The sequence below is a fragment of the Diaporthe citri genome (assembly GCF_014595645.1).
Source record: "Diaporthe citri strain NFHF-8-4 chromosome Unknown scaffold_4, whole genome shotgun sequence".
Taxonomy (NCBI): domain Eukaryota; kingdom Fungi; phylum Ascomycota; class Sordariomycetes; order Diaporthales; family Diaporthaceae; genus Diaporthe; species Diaporthe citri.
Window position 1 is genome coordinate 4,420,464 of NW_025064849.1, and position 22,725 is coordinate 4,443,188.

The 22,725-nt window shown below is 57.6% G+C and overlaps 6 protein-coding genes across 6 annotated transcripts; 3 read left to right on the forward strand and 3 right to left on the reverse strand.

The window, feature by feature from the left end:
- Positions 1 to 2,048: 2,048 nt before the first annotated feature.
- Positions 2,049 to 3,695, forward strand: INS49_010357 (uncharacterized protein; the record flags this gene model as incomplete). Its single annotated transcript, XM_043171083.1, has 3 exons — positions 2,049 to 2,624; positions 2,702 to 3,498; positions 3,572 to 3,695. The coding sequence occupies 3 exons, from the start codon at positions 2,049 to 2,051 to the stop codon at positions 3,693 to 3,695; spliced, it is 1,497 nt and encodes a 498-aa protein (XP_043025648.1).
- A 2,460-nt stretch (positions 3,696 to 6,155) lies between these two features.
- INS49_010358 (uncharacterized protein) lies at positions 6,156 to 6,749 on the forward strand (the record flags this gene model as incomplete). The annotated part of the gene is made up of 2 exons (XM_043171084.1): positions 6,156 to 6,395; positions 6,453 to 6,749. 2 exons carry the CDS (start codon positions 6,156 to 6,158, stop codon positions 6,747 to 6,749), a joined length of 537 nt encoding a protein of 178 aa, XP_043025649.1.
- A 189-nt stretch (positions 6,750 to 6,938) lies between these two features.
- On the reverse strand, positions 6,939 to 8,671 carry INS49_010359 (uncharacterized protein; the record flags this gene model as incomplete). Its single annotated transcript, XM_043171085.1, has 3 exons — positions 6,939 to 7,214; positions 7,353 to 8,408; positions 8,471 to 8,671. The coding sequence occupies 3 exons, from the start codon at positions 8,669 to 8,671 to the stop codon at positions 6,939 to 6,941; spliced, it is 1,533 nt and encodes a 510-aa protein (XP_043025650.1).
- A 1,717-nt stretch (positions 8,672 to 10,388) lies between these two features.
- On the forward strand, positions 10,389 to 11,106 carry INS49_010360 (uncharacterized protein; the record flags this gene model as incomplete). The annotated part of the gene is made up of 2 exons (XM_043171086.1): positions 10,389 to 10,753; positions 10,821 to 11,106. 2 exons carry the CDS (start codon positions 10,389 to 10,391, stop codon positions 11,104 to 11,106), a joined length of 651 nt encoding a protein of 216 aa, XP_043025651.1.
- A 1,951-nt stretch (positions 11,107 to 13,057) lies between these two features.
- On the reverse strand, positions 13,058 to 13,971 carry INS49_010361 (uncharacterized protein; the record flags this gene model as incomplete). Its single annotated transcript, XM_043171087.1, has 2 exons — positions 13,058 to 13,542; positions 13,776 to 13,971. The coding sequence occupies 2 exons, from the start codon at positions 13,969 to 13,971 to the stop codon at positions 13,058 to 13,060; spliced, it is 681 nt and encodes a 226-aa protein (XP_043025652.1).
- A 1,512-nt stretch (positions 13,972 to 15,483) lies between these two features.
- INS49_010362 (uncharacterized protein) lies at positions 15,484 to 17,682 on the reverse strand (the record flags this gene model as incomplete). Its single annotated transcript, XM_043171088.1, has 5 exons — positions 15,484 to 16,018; positions 16,099 to 16,627; positions 16,727 to 16,952; positions 17,111 to 17,539; positions 17,605 to 17,682. The coding sequence occupies 5 exons, from the start codon at positions 17,680 to 17,682 to the stop codon at positions 15,484 to 15,486; spliced, it is 1,797 nt and encodes a 598-aa protein (XP_043025653.1).
- Between the last annotated feature and the right edge of the window lie 5,043 nt (positions 17,683 to 22,725).

Here is a 22,725-nt window from a genome sequence, read left to right on the forward strand (position 1 = left end):
ACCAACATGTCTCCAGAGGAGCTGGGCATGCACATCAAGAGAAAGTTTTACCAAACTGACGAGCGTGGACGGCGAGGTGAAATCTCAACGCCCACCCGTCCGAGATCTGAGCCTGCTTGTGGTGCGGTGGTGTGCGCCTAGCGATACGACAAGCGACCCAGGCGCAATGGGCAGGATCTGGCGGGCCACATAGATAGACGACGTGCGGCTGACAGGCAAGATGAGATGAGATGGGTGAGAGTGAAGCGATTTGGACCGAGTGAGGTACGGCACCAAGCGATGGACAATAGCGAACGTGTAAAGTTGAAAGCATGCCAAGCTGCAGTCCCGATAGTGTGGGGATATGCTCCAGGGATTTGGGGCAGAGGGGCCAATCACATCCCGGGCAAAGCTATTGCACCATTCTTAGTGCCCTGATGCCATTGTCCTGCTGCGCGAATTGGTCACGGAGGACGGAGGCGAGTCGACGACGCATCACTTGTCCCGTCCGGTCTTCTGGCCGCCCAGCACTCGGGACTGCCATTTGCAGGCTGGCGCGGCTCAGGGTGTCGGTTCAAGGCAAGACCAAGACCCAAGACAAGCCGTCGAAGCTTTCCTTGGAAACTCTTGTCCCGCGAGAGCTTCAGCGAAAAGGCCAGAGGCCAAGGACCTAGCAGAGCATCCGCGACGCCCCTCGAAGGCTTGAACAGACGTCAAGCCTTGAACAGACGTCAAGCCTTGAGCTGGCTGACGACACGGCACGACAGCCGGCGGTTGCGAGGAGCCCGCATGTGTCTACGGAGTACATAGTGACCAGCTATCAAGCGCAGACTGGACCGGGCTGGCCTGGGCTGGTCTGCCTTGATGCGCAGAGATGGAGATCGGAAAAGGGGCAAGGGGAGTTGATAACACTGTAATGTAGTTCAATGTCTGTGTGGGATAAGGAACGGCCGAGGGGGATTGGCTCCCCTGACCCTGTCATGTCCCGTCCCTGATGCTGATCTACAGGTCACCACAAAAAGAAACGTCATGAACGCGTCGTCGGCCCTTAGGACGCAAGGCCTCGACGTGAGAACGATTCCGGCCGGGGCCACTGGAGACTGGACTGGGGTTGAGGCTCGGGGTCCGGAAATGGAATGGGCTCCCAAGTGGGTTCTGGGTGGGCAGAGATGAGGTAAACGGCGGGGCGCTGAGGAGAAAAGCACGGAGGTCAGTACACCGCACAGCACCAGACAGCACCAAACAGCCCGACAAGCCAGACCACCGCAGCCCGGCAGTGTGCCCTGATGCACGTACCATCTGTCCATCTGTCAATGTGAAGCGGCTGAGGGGGAGCGGGAGAGGTGAGGGTGAGGTCAGGGCACAGGCAAGGGCGAGACCCGCCTGCCTGGGTCGAGGCCCATCAGGGTATAGCGGCCGAACGAGGCGAATACGTCGGCAAGGAATTTGCTGGCTGACGGAAGGCGACATGGCACACAGCAGCGATGGCAGGCTATATGCTAGAAAAAATACGTCGAGGGCCTCCTATACGCAAATTCTGTAAGTTCGTGTACGTAGCATGTGCAGAGATCGACATACATCATACAATACCATCCACATGTGTGCCATAGGGCTTGGTTTCGACCCAAGATCGGGACAGCCACGGCAGCTGAGCAGCTGGGTCGGCCCTGACAGTTTCAGATGGCCCGATCGATGCGTGTGCCGACGGATGTGGCGATGTGGGTGTGGATGTGGATGGGATGTGGGGACGTAGGAGCGGAAGTGGGAGTGGACGTGAAACATGGAAGAAAGGGTTGGGGTTTTGACAGACGATTCGTCAATCTGCACCAAGCACGGACCGTAGTAATGCAGCGTCGCGAGAATGACGCGGGACAGAGAGCACTCCCCAAGCTCCCCCGCGCCCCCCCCCTATGCCCACAATCCAACCCGAACCCCCATCCCCCAGCCACCCGGGCGCCATACACGGGAACCCTCAGTCGCGATACAGAGACACATTGCAGTGGAGCAGAGCACGCACGCACACCACGGCACGGTACCGTACAGTACACTTTGGCCACGATACTGTCAACATGCCTAGCCCGACTAATCAGGATCACTCAACCTCACTCCCGCTGGGATCCACACAGTCCGCCTCGGGACCCAGCAGCCTTCCTCACCCGCCACCGCCATCCTCGCCTGGCACTCCGCGATCCCTGAGGAAGCTGGCTTCTGCTCATAGCCTCGCAGCCCACCCGGCTCCATTCTCCGGCTCTGTTACGAATCTCAGGGCCTCGACGACAGCGACGAACCCACCTTCCCTCATCGCCCAGCAACGCCTGGCCGTGCGGCAACAAGACCAACACCACCACCGCGGTCTCCCTTCCCCGAGGAGACATGCCAGCACCACCTTCAACACTTCCTCCCCGCGAGCCAGAGCCAACAGCGACGCTCCAGTTGCCCTTCAATTGAACGCTGCCGCTGCAGCAATGTCCTCCCAGGCCCTGCGCAACAGCGGAGCTTTGGCCGGCCGCACCCTGGCCCACGATGCCCTGTCGCTCGAGAGGCTCATCCGGGATGGCCCCCCCGACGGCGACTTCGAGAGTGCCCTGGAATCAGCCAGGATCAAGGTCTTGAAGCAAGAAATCAAGAGCGACGGTGATGGCATGGTGAGCTGTTCAGCAATTGATTGCCCCTCTGCGCCTTTGTGACGCTGACTGACACCCTGTGCGTCCTCCCATTGCAGTCTAAGTTACGCATATACGTCTGGCTCATCATGCTCGACGCCCCGGTCCTCAGCACCGATGAGTACCTCAGCTTCGTACACCGCGGCGCGTCGCCCGCCTACTCCAAGATCCGCAACGATACCTTCCGCACCCTGACCACCGACCCTCTGTTCCGCCGCCGCGTGAGCGAGGCCAGTCTCATCCGCCTCCTCAACGCCATTGCCTGGAAGCTCCACGACTCCAAGCCACAGAACCCCCTCGCAACCACCCGCCAGTCTCTGCCCGCCTCCCATGAGACTCCCTCCTCCCACGGCGCACACGGCGGCCACGCGTCTCACAGCTCCAGCCCGGCAGCCAAGAACCGCGCCCGCGCGCTGACGCTCACCACCGAAGGGTCCGAGAGCAGCGTGGCGCCTGAGGCGGGCACCTACGTCCAGGGCATGAACGTCCTTGCCGCGCCGTTCCTGTACGCAGCTCGCAGCGAGGCTGAGGCCTTCGTGGCCTTTCACCAGCTGCTCACCAGGGAGTGCCCAGGGTACATCCGCGGCGCCATGGACGGCGTCCACCGGGGCCTGAAGCTGGTCGACAAGGTGCTCGGGATAGTCGACGCCAAGCTGAGCATGTTCCTGACGTCCAAGGGCATGCAGGCCGAGCTCTACGCGTTCCCGAGCGTGATGACGCTATGTGCGTGCACGCCGCCGCTGCCCGAGGTGCTGCGGCTGTGGGACTTCCTATTTGCCTACGGGCCGCACTTGAACATCGTTTGTATTGCCGCGCAGCTGGTCATACACCGCGACGAGCTCATGGCCTCACCCAAGTAAGTTGCCACTCAGAACCATCCCCGAGACAGATGTCTTCAGTTCAGTGGCTTACGGATGCGTACAATGTAGCCCCAGTCATTTCCTGCGGACATTCCCGGCCTTGAATGCGGAGAAGGTCCAGGCTATGACCCTGGCCCTTCTGGCGAAGCTACCGGACGATGTGTACGCCGAGATCATCTCGCACGCTATGTGATGTGAGTAACACACAGGGTGAGACGGGGGCCGACACCCCCCCCCCCCGGCCACCAAGCGGGTAGACGGCGTACATTGCAGATCGAGCGCTTGAAAGGGGCCTCAACACGACAGCAGGAAGACAGTATGCATCGGCCCCGGCGGCGAGCACGCCAAGTCTCGAAGAATTTGCATGAGCTTGCGGCGAATTGCCCGAGGCTGGGTTGGCTCAAGAACAAGAACTTGGATTTGACCGGCGGCACGGTCAAACGAATCGAACAACACTGTACGATAACGACTCGACGATTAATGATACGAATCACGACACGACATGGCTGGGGAAGCACAGTCGACATGGAATGAGGTGTGATCCTGACCAGGTGCCAGTCAGGGTGTTCATTCAAGGAGGTAAACATGTATCATGAACGCGAACGGTGCGAGAAGGTTGCCGCGGGGCATACTTCATGGACCACTGCGCCGATGTACGAATAGATAGTCTATAAGACGTTCTGTATGAGTGGGATGGTCACGATATCATGAGACAGGGGCATGGCCGCCCAAAGCTGCCATTGGCATAATTTGTACAGGCAGTTTTCGGTCTGCTTATGCATGCAACAATGAATGTCCCGTCCGACATATGATGGCATGTTGTCCGCCTTGAGACGCTATCTTCTGCTCTGCGGCGACCCCCATCGTCCCAAGTTTGGAGGATACAAGATGACGACGTGCAGCCCGCCTTGGCCCTCCCACCAGTTGACGCTCACGCCGCTGGGGATCAGACGAAACATGTCCCGCGTCGCCCACAACCCTGGAACGACAGCCGCAGGCCATGCAGTGTATGTGTGTTGCTGATCTGTGCATGCGTGCCTGCACCAGCCCGCGTGTGCCGCCGCCTGGATCTGCGGTTGCACGCACATGCTGTGCGACGGGTTTGTACGTGTACGGCCAGTCGGCACAGCACCAAGACATGGCTTGACCCTGCTTCCGCATGAGCTGGATCTACGACGCCAAGAATCCGAGGGATGGGGGGAGGGGTGGTCAACCCAACGGCGGCCAACAATCGGGGCTGATCAGCCGGGACTCCAGCATCCTGCGACGGTCAAAACCTCCCCAAAATTAGCCAGCCACTCTAGGTGCCAACAGCTGAATTCTGCACTTGACATTCAAAACGGGAAAGGAAAGTGTGAGGTTTTGCCGGGCGGGTCGGACAAGGTTCGGCAGCTTCCTGGGCAACGCATTGAGTCGGTGTTTCGTCCGAGCAACAGCCCAAGAGGCTGGTGACGTGCGAGCCCTTTCGGGGAAACGCAGGGGTATGTTTTTTTCCTGCCTCTATCTGAAAGGTGCCAAATATACAACACGGCAAGCACGCAAGCACGCCAGCATATTAACTTAATTAAGCCTTGGGAGGTGAGACGGGAGCACACAATTCTGGTTGCCTGCCTTGCTTACTGCTGTATGCCTGCCTGCGACCCCGGTCCGAGCTGCCGCTGCTGCAGCGCCTACAGTAGTAACCCGTCTGTACCTAGGGGCCCGGGGCCATAATAGTAACACTGCGGCCCTAGCCTTGGCCTCTCTCTTCGTGCGCCGCCGCCGCCTCCTGCTGCTGCTTGCGGCCCCTTGCAGCTGCGACCGTTGGTTGGGGCGTTGGGCTGGCCCGCAGCGCATGCGACCCTGTTCTTAGCTGTTTGTGCTGCCTTGGATGTTGTGCGTCGTCGTGGTGGGAGAGAGGGAAAGAGCGAGCGTTGGATGCGACGTCGCGACGTCTTAGGTCCGGCAGGATCCACCCATCTGGGACTTCGTCCGGCCGATAGATTGAACCGTTGACGTCGTGCCTTTTTTTTTCTTCTTCTCTCTCTCTCTCTGTTGCTCAGTCGCTCGGCCTTGTCCGGCGGCCTGCAAGTGCCTCACCTTGGTTTTTTCCCACTGCTTATCTTGTATCATCAGCAGCTCGTTTCCAGCCTTTCTATCCGTTCATCCATTCTCATCCATCTTTTCCCAATTCCTCGAGGGATTCAGCGTGTCGGTCTGTCAGCCAGACAGTCTTTGTTAGACAGTCTATCGGGCAGCAAGGCACGGCCCACGGTCGCATCGCAGCACGAGGCAACCTTGCTGACTCCCATCGCTGCCCTCAGCAGAGGTCGCTCGTTTCACCCTTCAAACATTGGACAAACTGTCACAGTGGGCCAAGCCGTTGCAACTCATCGGGAGCCTGCTATCGATCTTGCCTGTTCTAATTACCCTTCTCATCGGTTCGAATTGGAACAGAAAAGACACCGTCTTGTCTAGCTTTTATCTCTATCATCTATCTTTTGTGAGCCGTCTACCGCCGCACGCCAATGCATCCGCTTCTGAAGCTCCGCCTACAATAAGCTTTGAGGCTGGGTCTGATTCTTGGACATCCCCGTCCGTCGTCATCCCCAACCACCTCCCCCGAGCCTCGACCGCCGCGTCCGCCTCGCTTTTGGGGTCGCCCGATTACACCATGGTCCCATCATCGGCCCTTCGAGAAACCATTGTCCTCGTCATCTTCGGCATCGTCCTCGTGCCAATAGCTGCAAAGCGTGCTCAGGATGCACCCGGCTACTGGAAGGCTTTCGCCGCCAACGCACAGCAGTCTTTGATCTACCACGACGACCGGCAATCGCCGAACTCAGCCTTCATGCTGACGACAACCTGCGACGACGCTGTATCCCCCCGTCTCCCCACAGAGCCGTACACAATGGTAGGCCCAGCAAATAAGCTCCAGAGATGCAATTCTCATTCGCTGACGCGGCCGCAGCAAAATGAAACCGCGTCGGTGGATTCGGTGGCTACAGAGAGTCGCCCAGCATCCAAAGGACCGTTAACGATTCGGTTCCGAATGTCGAAGTCTGAAACAGCAGCCCATGCTACCGTGACGGAGATCGGTGTAAATACGGAGGCCGCCAAGGTACCAATGAGGGCAGTGCCAACCGAGGTGGACGTGGCTATGTCGCCTACCGCTACCACGACCTCCGCTGCCAACAGAGAGCGCTGGACGCTGATCTGGATGGGCACTGCGATCGCGGCTGTCGCGCTCTTCATGTCCTCCTGCTGAGGCCATGGTGTCGGGGGAGAGTTGTAGCCGGGAGATGTGGCGTTTGTGCTTTCCTGTGTGGGTCGGGGGGAGGTGTCTCGGCGTTCGGACGTTTGCTAGACAGGATACCCCATGCGGTTCATGTTAAGATACCCCAGACCTTGGCCATGCCCAAGATCATGCAATAATTCAAACCATCGTTATTAATCATCAGTATGCGGGGCAGCCACCCTCGGCGCGCCTGAATGCCTGTGCAAAGAACTCTTGCATGGCAGTGTAATGGAACAGGATCCCACCCAGGACCGCGCAGTGCCATAGGTTGTGGGATCCGCCAAAATAATCGAACATCCCCGGGAACCACCTTTCGGGCACCTTGCTCGCGTACACGAAAGCACCCGCGACGTACACCAAGATGCTCTTGCCGATGGGTGAGTAAAACTCAGAGACGAACTCGGTACCGCGCGACATGGATAGTTGCAGAATCGGCTGAGAGCCTTGTTAGCAATTTTTTCCCATATATCATAAGTGAAAGGGCAGGCTTTGGTTGTTGGAGGGGGGGGTCGCATCAAGTTGTGTACGGAAAACGCCAGCCTCCATGGTGCTCAGGGGCCAGGACCCACTTACCAAGAAACCTGTGGCACCAAGAAAGACGAAGAATGCCACCCGGGCCCACGCCATGTCTGCCCTGTTAAAGGTCGGGTTCCAGGGGAGTATGACGCCTCCAACCCCCAGAAGCCCTGTGACGACCATGTATATCCACCGGCTGACAGGCTCACAGTAGAAGGCCGTATATTCGGTGGTCATAATGCTCGCAGCAATCAGGAGGGAAATGCCCGTGTAGTCGACGCATGCAAACGTCGAGATCAGGTTGACATCCGTAATGGCGTTCATGGTGTGCCAGATCGTACTGCAGACAAGACACTGGCAGGCCGCAAAGAAGAACAGCGCGGCGATGAGGACGTCCGCGTTGGTGCTGAGGTGGAAGTTGATACTCGTGGGGTAGAAGTAGAATGCCAGGGCGAGGACGAGGACGAGGCCGATGGCATGAGACCAAATGTTGACAAGCTCGTTCGAAATGCCAAATGCTGAGCGGATGCAGCCGGAGTAGGTTTCATTGAACCGGTACCCCCGGACAATGTGAGGATTGACCCTCCACGGCACGGGGAGGTCTTCGTAGCTGATCAGGCCATGCTCTTTAGCGCGCAGCATTGCCTTTTGGATCTTCTCCTCGAGGCTCTCGGCGGCATGCTTTGCGCCACGGAGACCCTCCTCGACCACGCCGCGGGCCGTGTGCAGACCCTTGTCCAGGACGTGTCGACCCTCGCCGATGACGATCTCCGCGGCGTCCGTCATATTCTGCAGCCCACGCTGGCGGAGCTTGTGTGCTCTCATCTCGACGTCGGACAGCATCGAGTCAAGCAGCTCGATGCTTACGCGGGCCTTGTCGCTCATGGAGTCGGCGGCTGCCAGTGCGTCGTGGTATCTGTACTCCATGGTCTCCATCATGACGTGAAAGCGCCTCCGGCCCTCGCCGATAACCTCCTCCGAAACCTGGTTACATCGTGACCGGACTGTCTGCAGTGTGTTGTAGGCCCTCGACAGAGTCGAATCTACTGTGAGGTCAGTGTAGTTTTCCAGGAACTCCAGCCTGCGCTCGAGCTCCGACAGAAACAAGTCGACCTAGAAAAGTGATGGTCAGCAAGTTGTCTGTCGGCTAGTGTGGCGCCAGAGAAGCAACGGACCTTGAGGATGACGGCCTCTTCGCCCTCCATGATGGAAGAGACTATAGATTTCCGCCGGCGCGGGATGAAGTGGCTGTGACGTCTTCGGCGGATTTCTGGTCGAGTGTCGGCGCCGGTAGACTGCACAATATCTGGGCTGCTGTCGTTCGCGCGAGCAGCGAAAGGCGTGCAAGAAGTCATGGCCAGAGAGGGAGCGTCCATGATGACGGTAGGGATTTTAAGGGTCCAAAGATATTTTGGGTTGAGTTAGGAGTGAAGACGGAGGGGTAAGGCGACCGAACGAGCAGTCTAATCTAGGAAGTAGACCAAGGACGGAGCACCGGCCAAGGTCGTCTTCACATGCGGGAAAGGCACGAGCCGCTGGCGACGGTATTTATTGGCTGTTGTGGCGCTGACCAACGAGTCAACGGCCGTCATGCACGGGGCTGTTGGGCGACGAGGAGGCGAGGCGGGAGCCGAGAGGGAATGAAAGAATGCACCCCTCGCGCTATAACTCTTGGGGCTGCAGTGCAGTGTGATTGCGCCCCGATTCGGGTGGGCTGGACTGGGGCGGCGAACTATGGCAAGGGATCGGCCTTCTTTTTCTCGACAGCGCGCAGATCTCCGCGAGGGGTTCTTGTTGTGATTGGCCAATGTGAGGGCGGAAAGGATGTCTTCGTGTGGGCGCGTAGTCTCGTGCGACAGACGGGTACCGAGGGGACGGGCCAAAGGCTGAAAGGGTCGGGTCGTGTTGGGGGCAGAAACGTTTGGAGAATGGACCAGGGAGGGAGAAGCTGATGGGATGCCGGAAGTCAACAACAATATATCAGACTGGAGACACTGCAACTACTGAGACTGAGACAATGCGGGCAAAGCGCGAGGCGAGGTACGGGAGTCGACGGCTTGCGAAACAAGGTGAATTTCCGCCTTTTTTATGAGAGGTGGAGCAGGGCTGCAGGCCTAGACTGCATTGTACGGCAGGGAATGGGGACGCCTTTCGGGACGTTCTGTCGAGGACTGAGCGAGCCGTGTACAGGAATAGGACCCGTGTGCAGGTGCATTCAGCTCATGTGCTTGTACGGCACGCCCACGTCCTCGGGGTTCGGGCTCGTTGACGCTGTAAACAATCGAGAGTGCGTTGCTTTCCTGCTGCTTGTTACCGGGTAGTTGCTTGGATGCTTGGAGGCTTGCTTGGGCCTATGACGAACAATCCACCCGCGCCTCGCGAGCCCAGCCGTCATCGGCATTGGCATTGACGACTTTGATTTCCGACACCGGGCTGACACCGTCACCAACAGTCAGTTTGGGTGTGAAGCTTGACCTCGAACCTGCACCACTCGGTCCAGTCGAATCAGCAGGCACTCACTACACATGCCGTGGCATCTCTCATGCTGAGGCAACTAGCGGGCATCCAAGACAGTTACGGTGCCTCTTGATATCGAGATTGAGTGACCAGGACTGCCAGAGAAGACTTGTGAATATCCATCGGGACTTCAGTTCCAGGACCCCTACCAAAGTGGACCACAGAATAACTCTAGTGTCTACCATACCTACATACCTACCTTGTCGGTAGTCCACCTCCGCAGTAGACGCGCACGCCAAACGGCAGGTGGGCACCTTGGCGGCGACGGTCCCACCTGTTAATAGCCCCACTTGGGCAGCAGCTCGGAATCCCTTGCTCTAACAGCACCCGCCCACCGCCCACGCCCATGCTGTTAGGGAGCTATCCGATCAGCCATCAGACATGGACCACCCTCTTCAACCACTTGCAGGCGGGCTGGAGAAGGCTTCAGCTCTTCAAGCCTCCCCAGCTTCAGCCTTGCCTGACGACGAGTCGCCGCGCCCTCGCCCTCAGCCCCGTCCCCGTCCCCGTCCCCGTCGCCGTCGGCCTACTCGCAGCGTCTCCTCCCTCTCGACCCTCCCGATCCCCCACGTCACAATGACCATCGACTCCATCGTCACCGATCCGGCCCTCCGCTCCTTCCTCCAGACCTCGCAGCATGCCCGCGAGCAGGCCCTCGGCCTGGCCGACCGCCTGGCTGCAATCTCCGCCGCCAGCGCGAACGCAAACGCGCCCCTGGCCACCGACGAGCAGATCAGCCTCTCCAAGGAGCAAAAGCTGCTCAACACAAACCTGTCGCATCTTCGTGGCCTGCACCGCGCCGCCTACCTCGCCGCACGCGACACCAAATCACAAACTGCCGACGCCCGCCACGAGGTCGACGTCCTCCACCTGCAGCTGCAGAACCTTTACTACGAGCAGCGCCACTTGCAGGGCGAGATCGCCGCCTGCGAAACCCACGAGTAAGCTATCTTTGCGCCTCTGCGCGCGGTTTCTCCCTTCAGCCTGCTGACATCGCTTCTTTACAAGTCACGAGTACCAGAAACTCCCATTGGCCCCTGTCGAAGAGTTTCTCGCAAAGCACCCCGAACACGCCGAATCGGACGAGAACGCACTCATGATCGCCAGGATAGAGGACGAGCGCGCCGAGCGGGAGGCCCTCGAGCAGCAGCGCCAGGAGCTGCTCAAGAGGAAACAGAAGCTCATCGCCGAGAACAAGAAGCGCAGGGAGGACCTGGCCAACCTGGACAACGACCTGGAGAAGTTCATCGATGCCGCCAAGCCCATCCAGAAGACGTTCGAGAAGGTGGTATGAGGGCCCCGCAGAGGCAGGCGCGAAGTTGATGCAGACAGACACGCAAGTCTTGCCGGCAATGCTGTGTCGTCCATGCGAGCGCTACGGCGTTCACTGAACCCTGTTCTACACGCGAAGTAAACTCCCGAGTTGACAGTCTAAGATTCCCACGGTGACGACCTCGGCGCAAAAAATCGGAGGTGCGGCCTGGGCCCCCTGGGCACTGCTATACATGGTTGACAAGTGGTCGTGCTACTCGAGTGTATGTGCCGAGCAGTCACCCAAGAGAGCAGCACAGCGATCTCCGCGGAGAAAATAGGGTGTAACTCTCGGTTTTCAGTCACGGAAAGGACACGGGGGCGAGCCGAGTGAGTGCATCTTGCCCGTAGAGAAGCAGTGGCCCGTCTCGGAATAGGGCTCTCAAGCGGCACTGAATGACTCTTTCCATGGGCTCCGATTTAGAGACAGGTATATCATGTCACGGGTGGCCTGCTGTTGCGGTATACATTCATTGCCGACGTAATGGGGCAGAATGTGTTGTGGGGCTGGTTTGTGGCTCCCTCGATGGACCGTCACCTACCTGACGTGGCTGTGGTGGACTGCATCATGCCCCGGCACGCCAGCCTGACCAGTGCTAGATACCGATTCTAAGGTCTCAATACCTTTCTACTTCCGTTCTGGATTCATAGGCCTCTCTCGCGACCATCAACATGAAAGCCCGCTTCGGGGTGATGGCTCTCGGGTCGCTGGACTGGTTTTTGTCGAACGGACATGGCCGGACAGTCACGGCCTGTTTATCGTCCGTAGCAACGGAATGGAACAAGTTCGTGCCCAAAGATGCAAATTAGTGGCTTGAGCACCGCTTTCAAACAGATCTCAGTGACATGGGTCCTTCATTTGCAGTTACGCTCTCGTCAAACTGTGACTGGGTCAAAACGAGTGCTTCTCCGTGAAGGCTCTGATTGAGGCTGGCTTGATTGTCATCGGTTTCTTTGGTGACATTGGTGTGTTGGCCAGCAGAATACTTTTCTATAAATAAGTCGTCCTTCTTCCCACAGGGACCACCATTCTCTTCTCCATCCGACAACCAAAAACTCATCACAACGAACAAGACAAAACATCAGTCAATAATCAAGTATTCATCATCAACCACATTCCTCATTCTCCTCTCAAGGACATATCAGTCAAGATGTCAGGCTCAGGATATCAACCGTAAGTTGGTCCCGCGGCAGCTTCCTCCACGCATTCAAGCCTTGTCAAATGCTAACTTTTATCGCCAGTCCTACCGTCCAGGACACCACCGACGAAGAGTATAAGAAGTAATCTTGTCTCTACATGGATGGGTACGGGGTCTATTCGTCGGGGTCCGGTATTCCACAAGGTCCTAGGTAGTTCAATGTAGCTAATCAAATTACGACGTCTAAAACATGCCTTTTTCCCATTGTGACAAAGCTGCGACTCGTTCCATGCTCGTGTAAAAGTCTGCTATTCATAGCATCTCGGAACATTCCTATCAAAATGTGACTGTTGATATATCTCTATTTTGCAAAGTTGATCGAGAGGTTTAAGCTAATGTATTTGTTACGTGAACCTCTGTCACATGGCAGCTATCGCGTGTTCAACCTAATCTTCCGTAATACTGTATGGAGAAAGAGTAGACAAATGGTCCACAGGAGTGATGACGGCAGCGTAAAATGCTTCCAAGAGGATATCGAAACAGACACCCCCCGGCAATCATTACAACAGAAGTAATAGTGGCATAGCTTGACATATTCACCATTTCAAGAGAGACAGAAACTATTGCATCATTCGCCAACTGTTTTTGCCCATATGACCGTCCAGCTGACAGATCATCTCCCCTCCAAGACAACGCCAGGCCAACCACTCACAGGGCCTTCGAGTTCGCTCTGCCCACCCAGTTCGGCAAAGCATGCCTTGTAGGCTGCCATAGTACACCCACGGGATACGCGCCCTATTTATCCGAGTAGAGCTGCGGCCGGTCCCCAACCTCGGCCAGCCCACACGCAAACTCAGCAACCGGGCTGGGGAAACGGCCGCTCTCCCGGACGTAGGCAGCGACCAGGTCGTTGCCGTTGGTGACGCCGCCGCTGCTCCAGAAGTTGCCGTCCCTCACCCACCTGAGCTTCTCGCCCACAAACTCCGCCTTGGGGTACTTCTCCCTCAGCTCGGTCTGGAAGCCCCTCGGCCCGCACGCCTTCCGCCCGTCCACCAGCCCCGCCGCGGCACAGAGGTAGATGCCGGTGCAGACGCTGAGGATGTCCGTGCCGGGGGCCGCGCCCTGCTGGCGCAGCCACGAGAGGGCGTCCTCGTCCCAGGTGGTCCAGGGGTCCGGGCCCGGCACGAGGACGACATCTAGCTTCCCGGGGGCGACCTCCGCATCGGAGAAGTGGTTGCTGAGCTCGATCTTCATGCTTGCAGTGAGCCCGATCAGGGAGCCTGTTCGCATCCCAGGGTTAGTCGCTAGGGCCTGGGGATTGACGTGCGGAGCGAGTACCGTCAGGATGGCTTCCTCTAAGTACCACCTTGGGAGCAGTAGATTAGGAGAAAGGGGCAGTGGAGAATCTGGGGTTGACAAATACATTGACGGCATCTTAAATGTGGAAGTGATGTTATGGGTTGGGGGGGGGAGGAGAGGGGTGTTCAGTAAACCCAGACATCCAGAAACTCACCTGATTTCTGGCTGCCAATATACGAGATCTTCACCTCGGGTGCCAGAGACGATAGATCCTTGGGCACAATAGACAGCGCTGAGAGGTATTCATAAGAAGCAACACCGAACACGTCGATACATGCGGTATCGAGGAGCTGCGCTCCCGAAGGCGAGGGGATGAAGACCCCAATGTGGAGGTTTTGGCGGGCACTCATGGCGGTAGTCTGTCTTTGCTTCCAACCTTGATAGTTGAAGTGGAGTGTGTGAATCGCTGTTCCTGTCGTTGTGATGGAGATGATTCCAAATGCCAGGTGTGAGGGTGCTCTGCTGCTGACCACGACATATATACTCATTCTTGACCAGCCTAACCAACCAAGCCCGGCAATTCAGCCCCCGGGATCTCCTGAACATGTGCCATATGCAGCCGGAGCTTTCATGCTGTCTCGGGCCTGGTCTTCGGTGCCCCGTGGTGTCGCGGAAGAAGTGTTGAGCTATGATTGGACAATTGGATTGACAACCTCCGTACCCACCCGGCACTTACACACGGCCGCCGGCGGTCAGACCATCAGCAGCTCTGACAGGAATAAGCAGAACCCTTGACCACGTCTTCCAATGCACAGCACACTCGACTGCAAGCGGTTATCGTCCGAGCTAGATACTCGTTTTCTCCTTGTGACGGAGAGCCTAGAGTCGGCACACTGTCAAGCCAGGATGGTTACAGAATGAGCCATGTTGGTGCATCGACAACATGCCCGCTCATTGTTTTGACCTGTCATGAAAATCATAACTTCATGAACTGTGTCCAGTACACGCAGTAGTTGACTATCACATCGAGCGGACGCGGGAAACATGAGCATTGAGCGAGTGGCTTCTTTCATTGATTCATTCCATCCATCATATATATAGTCGCGTGTTGGTGGTGGGTCGCCACAACTGTTCATGGTCGGCCCAGCAGGTGCCGTAGCTTTCTGTCTTGATCATGATACAAAGTATTCCGTACAATCCCCATGCCTCTGCATGGTGAAGCCGCCGTCGCCGCTTCTCTGATGGGCATGTCTTCTCCGTCATCAGTCAGACCTTGTCATGTCAGGACACCTCTAGTGCGCCCCCGCCTGCTCACCACCGTACATGAAGAATTAGATATTACCGGGCTAGATTTGATTATTCCTGGGGTCGTTTCGCCTCCTCTGCGTGGAGGCGCCCAGGTTCTCCGCTGCCCGGTGGAGCTAGCCCTGCCCTCCCATCCCGGGCAGCTGAGGTCGCAAGCCCAACCCCGGGCCGGAGAGAGGCCGGAGTCGTGTCTTGAAGCCTTCCGCGAGTGGATTGGACCGGCGACCTGTCTCGTCTCTCTGTGTAGCGAACGTCTGCGGCGAAGCAGTATACCTCTTTCCCATACCGTTGCCGCGATTGCTCCCAAACTCCTGGAGAGCCCCCACTGTGGTAGTTGGCCCCCCAATCTAGATGCCGAATGCCAATGCCATGCAAAACATCATGATGCCCTCTATTTACACAGGTGCTCAGAAAGCCGTGTCTTCCAAATTCGCGCCAAAAAGGAATCTTCCTGGTCTCCAAAGCTGTGCACAGAATCGAAAGTGTAAATGAGTCACGGCGCGGATCTCGTCGTCGACGTGCGGGATCAGGTTCCAGGCCGGTAGAAGAAGGGTAGGTAAAGGTGGGGTTGAAATTATTGTCCGGTAGAAGCGAATGAAGGGGTCGTGATCGTGTCGTTATGCCAGCGTGGCTGCCGCCATGGACCGTGATCTTTGCCGTGTGACCTTTTTGCTGACCGTGTACACAAGATCGAGCGTCCAGAAGTGGCAGACCTGAGCCTGCGCGCAGGGAACGGCACCGAACAGAGGGGCGACGATAGGAACCATGCAGTAGTCCTTCCAGTTCTTGCTCACGTGGCGGTGGGAGAAGTTCATGCCCTTGGCCAGGCCTGCGTCGCTCATTTCCTTCTCGCGAGTCTGCACACAGATCCTGTGGAAGCTCTCGTACAGGAACAGCAGGAATGCAATCTCCATGAAGCCAGCAGTCCTCAGGACGTTGCACGCGTCGAAAATCCAGTTGATCCCATGCACGTCCGGCTTGCCCTCCGTGGCCCAAACGTACAGAGTTGAAGCAATGATGAGGATGGTGGTTTGCAGGGGCAGGAAGTGGGCTTCGAACAGGCGGTGGAAAAGGTAGATGATGCGCTCCCAGTTGGGTCCCTTGAGAGTGTCGTGTGTCACGTCGAGAAGATACCGTTCTCGGCAGGCGGCGCTTCAGGGTCGAGGTTCTGGTTGTGCGGGACATAGACGTCCGTGGTGTCCTGGAGAGTGCTGTGGATAGGGCGGAAAGACCGAGAGGTGTGCTTCCTCTCCTGCCAGAGCTCGACGACCTTGCGGATGGCGTAACCGGAGTCGAGAGCTCCCCACATGTGCCGGATGGCCTGCTTGTATCGGGCCTTGATATCGGCGACCATGCCCTTGAGCCCGCCACCTGCACCGCCGGTGACGTTGCTCTGGCTGACTGGGCTGACGATAGTACGGACGGTCAGGTTTCCGTTGAGCGCAAAGAAACACTTCAGGTACATGTGCAGATCCTCGCCAATCGCCTCGGGGTCACAGTCCCAGCCGCCGACGCGGTCGACCAGCTCGAGAGGCACGGAATAGACAGAAGTTGGTGGGGCAATGGTTGAGCCGCGGTAGAGGCCAGACATGCCAGCTGACGCCCAGAGGATGTCGCCGACGCGGACGAGGGCTGTGACGCTGTGCGAGTTGCGGTCGAAGATGATTGGCGCGGCGTACATGGTCGTCTTAGCGGTCTCGGGGTAGGACAAGTGCATGGACGTAAGATGAGCGAAGTAGTTGGACGAGAGGTGGCTGTCAGCTGCAGGCACAAAATGTTAGTGTATGGTGTGGGTGATGTGCATCAATCAGAAGCGCGCTCTGCAGTCAAACAATGAGGCAGCACCAAAAAAAGACGTACCATCAATGCCTGTGACGATGACATCCTTGCGGGCTTCCATAGAGTATTTCTCGCTCAACTTGCGAACAGCCCAGGCCATGTTGCTGCCCTTGCCAGCGCTCTCGCCAGGAATGTCAGACGGGTGGATCGTGAAGTCGATGGAGCGGAACTTCTTGATGAACTCCTGAACAAGCCCCATGGCTTTGAGCTCCACGTTGTTCTCACGAGATTCCATGGCCAGGTAAACCTGCATTCGAGACTGTCAGCTTGGTCTTGCTCTCTCAAAGTCACAGGCCAACGGGTAGGTGCCGAGGAGACGCCTCAACACGCGGTGGTCTCCTGAACCAAACCGTGGACCTCCACCCGAAAATGGTGCCCGAAGCGATCTGGGAGCTCAACACTCACGTCGTAGCTGTTGCGGGCTTGGGGGTGGCAGCCCAAGACCTCCAATGTCTCCCTCAGGGTGTCCAGCTCCTCCTTGTAGTTCGGGATAACGATAGCGTGGACGACGCTATCGGGCTCGGCATCGCCATCGGTGTAGAGCTCGGGCTCCAGGTCGCCAGCTTCGCTGCTCGCGGAGGATCCATGGGACGAGGTCAGGGTCTCGGAGCTTGACAGAGAGGTGGAGGAGCCCCGACGGCGGTGGGCAAACTTGAGGCTCTGGAGGGCCTTGCTGTGGGCGGCTCTCTTCAAGCTGCGGGTGAGGTCCCACATGGCCCAGCAGGAGCGAAGAGGGAAGGCGGCGACGAGAACATGGATGAAGAGGCAGTAGTAGGCGAATATGACGGTCCACAAGCCGGCGCCCTCAGCGGTGTGGGCGACTGAGGGATGGGGCTAAGGATGTCTCTCTGTTGATGCTTGAAGAGATCGTTGTGCGATACAATGGCCTCCTTGCTAACAACCCAGTAGGAGAGGGCCAGAGCTGCGAGCATGGCCAGCCCTCCGCACCGGCGGGTGCACCAGGTGAAGAGCGACATGTTGACGACGAGAGATGCCGGTTCCCTATGAGGTGCCGATAAGGGAGGATACCGCGATGTCTGGACCGTGAGGGGGATTGAGCCGGTGCCGAGGAGGTGGTAGGGGAGGGGAAGGGAAGGGAAGGCGAGACAAGAGGAGGCGCGTCTCGTCGAGGACCGTGGCTGGTAGAAGGACGGGGCAAGGCAGGGCAGAAGAGAACAGTTTTATTATGGATGCGTTTTTTAAAACGGGAGGGGAAAAAAATGCAGCGCAGACGAGGGTACAGTTGAAAAGGGGACACTGGGGCTCGTTCACCTGGGCTGGATGGAGCTGGACAGGGCAGGGCAGGGCAGGGCAGGACAGGGCAGGGCAGGATAGGACAATAGCGCCCGCGGGTCCAAGTCAGAGTGCGAAGGGTGCAGGATGCAGCCGGGTGGAGATTGTATGGGGTTTGAGAGAAATGAGGACAGGCGGAAGCGAGGCCAGGTATCCAGGTATCGAGGTATCCAGGTTGCCAGGTTCCTAGGGCGGGAGCCAGAGCGAGTGAGCGCCAGTGCCACACAGTTCCTTCGGGGGCTGCGAGTGGTACAAAATGGCCCGAAGTAGCCTTGAAAGTGGGAATGAGGTTTCCAGGATCGGTTGGTACAGGCACGCCGTTGGCCTCCCAAGAGGCAGAGGCTCCTAGGCTCTCCCACAGCTCACCCACAAGCTGAGTGGATGGATGGGGGGAGGAGGGGCGAGGATTGCACGCGTGCACGGAGAACCGCAACCGACCGCCACGACGCACACGCCAAACAACCGGCTGTGTGGACTACCTAGGTTAGTGTGGAGTATATGGGTGTTGCCGTCGCTTGCAGCTTGCCCGTGACGACCTGCCAGTCCGTCGGACAGCATGCAGGAGGTGCTGCGGGCTGCGGGATGCAGAGTACTATTAGAAGAGGCTACTTGGCAGGTATCGATCGTGTCCTGCTGCTGCATGCAGAAATGAAATGGCTGCCTCTGGGGTTCTGGGTTGCGTTTGGAAACAATGATTGTCATTTCAAATTTGGCAGCAACGCACTAACAAAGGAAGGCGCTGGCTTAGCGGCGCGATTGGCACTAATCTGGACGCATGTACCTTGAGCTGTGTGCTGCGCCGTGGTGCCACAGTACGCTTGACGGTGGAGGCGACGGCCGACGTGACAGGGAACCGGGGGCTGATGCGTAGCGCGAATAGAAGTGCGCAGATTCCTGCCCATACCCTCCGTTCCCTTCCAGCGTCTCGAAACGGCCGCCCCCAACAGCCGGTATGATTGGGCAACGCTGCTGTTTGCCATCCCACATCGCCCCGCACATGGCCCAAGCTCTCAAGCCGTCGAAGCGGACAAAGGTCGGCACCAGCAAGAACGCGCAAATGTGCAGTATGCCCCTAGTAAGAATACTTGCGTGCAGCACAGGGTAGGAGCTTGCCAGACAAACCTGCCTGGACCTGCCCGCCTACCTGCCACCTGCCACCCGCCACGCGTGGTTCCAGCCCAGAATGGCCCAGACCAGCCAGATCGTTGGGCCACTCAGGAGGTGAGAGATCTGGGCGTGCCGCGGTTTTGAAGTTGTCAGGCCGTTCAGAAGCAAGACGACCCAAAGACTCGCATCGGGTGTCGTCCACGAGATGCACCGACTCCGACGGACCGCATGCGAAACAGCCAATGCCAGCGGACGGACGGTGTGGCAGCTCCAGCAAGAACTGGGGACGGTCAGTGTCGCGACTGCACTACGTACGAGCCGGCGCACTGCCTCGTCGTCTTTCGCAGACCAAGCCTCCTCCTCCCGAGTCTTGCTCTGGGCTGGTCGCTGCTGCTGGTCGCTTGAAAGAAAGTCTCATTGGCATCCAATGACCTTGTGGCCTCGAGGTGCCGTCATTGGATGACCCAGCATGGAGGATGATCAGGCACTTCGAGGCTCTTCGAGACACAGCACGGCTTGTTCCAAATCCTCCGCCTGCAAGTCAGACTCCCTCTCAGCCACCACTGCGCACCTAAAACGCGCAGCCCGTTACGTCCTCCCCACATCTCAATCCTCCTGCTTCTCTGGGCTGTCCTGGCTGGCAGTTGATTGTGGCTTGGTGCGTATGCACGACACGATTCCAACTCAGGCGTGGGTCCCCACAGTCAGCCATGAGATCATCTCACTTCCTTCACTTTGCGGCGGCAAAGATAGATAATAATAAAGCCCAGCCCAGCAAGGCGGTCAGCGCACCGCGCAACTCTTTTCCACTTACCGCTGCAACCAGATACACGCGCAACACAGGTATCATGGCGGAATTCCCGCCAAGGCAGGTCGGCAGGCCTCATCTGCCGCCCCCGCGTCGCGTTATCTGGGTGCTCGGCCAGGAAAGAGATGACGACTGCCGAGACACGCACGTCCTGAACCCAAGAGCGTATCATTAACAGTTTTCTTGGTGGATGGGGGGCGGTGTGGGGGTGGAAGTCCAGTGCACGTTGCTTGGTAGCTGCGTTATGCCCTGCGTTTGTCATGTTACGGTGAGAGCCTCACGTTTTGAGCTCGTTGAATCGAGCCAAGTACAGTAAGTACACGCTCTCGCAGCACCGTACACGTGTACGTATTTTGAACCTGAAACTGGACCCGTGCCCCCAACCATCACATCAGTACTGTGGTACATGACGATGGTTCCTGGACCAAATCTACCAAGTAATAACCTTGCCTTGCCCTTCGGAATCCCGTCCCCACCCGCCGCCCGGCATGGTGTCAAACCTTATAATCTTATCAAAATCTTGCGTGGGCAATTTTCGCTAACGACAGCCCAGGCACGACTCTGTGCCGGATCAAGCTGGCTCCATCGCGGGGCACAGTCCCAGCCCAATATCATCGAGTAGCACCCGGATCCTCTCGTTCTCAGCTTCACCAGGGCTGGCTTGCGGCACAGCTTTCATCAGCAGCTTTCTTTAGCTCGACTCGAGATCCTCCAACTCCCCTTCGACGTCTCCCCTGACAGCTCCTGATGATCCTTCCCACATTTATGCTCCTGAGCCCCAGGTGGCGCACATGGGGCAATGAATCTGATGCAAATCATGATCTGCCTCGCGGCCCTCGCTGACACCCCAGACTGCCCACCGACAATGGGCGTCTTAGCCCGAAGGCGGCCTTGCAGGAGCAAGGCTGCCAGACTTGGGACGAAACGGAAATTGACTCCAAGATTCCCGATGTCACCCACCTGCTCTTGCAACAGAACACAATCTGACGTTTCGAGGACTTTGAGGTGCAGGCCTCTCCCGACCTCGGCTCCTGCCTTCCGCTTCGGCAGTACAGTTTGTACTGTACAGTTGCCATACAGCTTGTCATCCTTCTCGGGTGTCGGCGATCGCGAGGCTGCTGCCTTGCACCTTGCGAACGATCAGAGGCACTGTGAGTCTGGGACCGACAGATGAAAATGGGGGTCTGGGATGCGTTCCTGACAATCCCAAATCTTGCTTGCTTCCCTATGCGGCTAGTCCTGACTTGCCTGGTTCCTTTTTGCCAACGCCTGGGCCCATCTTTGCATCCAACTACCGCCCTCTGATTCGCCAATTGCTCTCGACAGACCCGATCCGCAATTTCGGCTGTGGAGAGGCCCTCCACATGTTTCCCCAGCAATAGCACAAACCCTCATTAGGCGCATTATGCATCACCTACCGCAATCATGAAGACCAGGCGACCTGCGTGGCCTCGTATATACCTGACATGCTGTTTTGGCTTGGACGACAGATCACCTTTACACTGTCGTCGTCGGGCAAGGGCCGACAAGATGCAAACAGCCGGAGAGCCACTTGACCTCTGATATTCAAGCAAGACCCGGAGCTGAGACGCCCGTCAGTCGTCAAGTCATGGCCTACTGAGTAGAGGTCCTGCTGCATGCTACAGAGCGAAAGGCTGGGCCTGTGACCAGGCGGCTGGAGAAGGTGGTTGCTCATCGTCAGCGCCATGATTCCCCAAGCCTATCATGCAACGACAAGTCCAACAATGCGATGCTTCTCGGTGGGTGCCGAATTACTGTGAAAAACAAACAAGCACCAGGCTGGTGGCTTGCGTTTGTTGAGATCCCCGTCGGCGCAGTGGCCATTGTAATTACGCCAGGCGCTGTGGCTGGCCTGCTGGGTAGCGGCGTGCGACACACACTGCGGTTGTCTGCCTCGTTATTGGCATGCAGCGTCGAAGCTACCGTCTACTGTGTACGCAGTAAACCCTTGAGCAGCTGCGCCGGTGCTGGTCAAGAGCTGGACGCTAGCAGCCAAGGGAACGCCCATCTCCCGTTGATGAACGCTAATCTGGCGTTAGTGGCCTCGACCCAGAAGCAATACCGTGTGTCGGAAACGGTCCGACTTTCAGCGCCCAAGGGCTCGCCGAATCCGTGCGAGTACGCCCCTGGCCGTCTGCGCTTTTCCGTATAGAAGGGTTTGTCGTACACGAATCTACAGCAGTAAAACGAATGGCCACTTATGATTCGCGCCTCGTTATCCACGCACGACAAGGCTACCGAGCCTGCAACGTCGGTCCAGCTTGCGGATATGCTACGAGTGTAACCCATTCTGCGGTCTTTAATTTCGCGTCGTATTGGCAATCTGGGGCCCCATCGGACGCCAGTCGAGTGACAACCGCAACCCTCACGTGGTCGCGCATCAGAATACTATCGCAGAAACACGTCATCTCATTTATTTGCATCAAGGAACTGTGGGATACAAAAGGTGTCAGCAAAGGCAGGCACAGCGTCGCCGCAGTCCTTGTTTGCTGGAAGTAACGGGTGTGGTCCCATTCATCTCAGAAGTCAGATGTCCCAGGCTTCCTTGACCGTTGCTTGCCCGACATTCAACAGAAGTCAGCATATGAGGCAATTGAGGTGGGCGGTGTACAAGTGCAGCGGTCTATGGTATAGACAACTCACTCCTCAGAGCCATCTTGTCAGCAAATCTGACGGTTAAAAGGAGGTCTGGCCCAATAGAAGATTTCCTGTCACCTGATCATTGTGAGTGAGCGAGCCGTCCCAGTGTCCGAGTGTCTTTCGACCGTAGCCTGTGTGGTGTTCCACATTC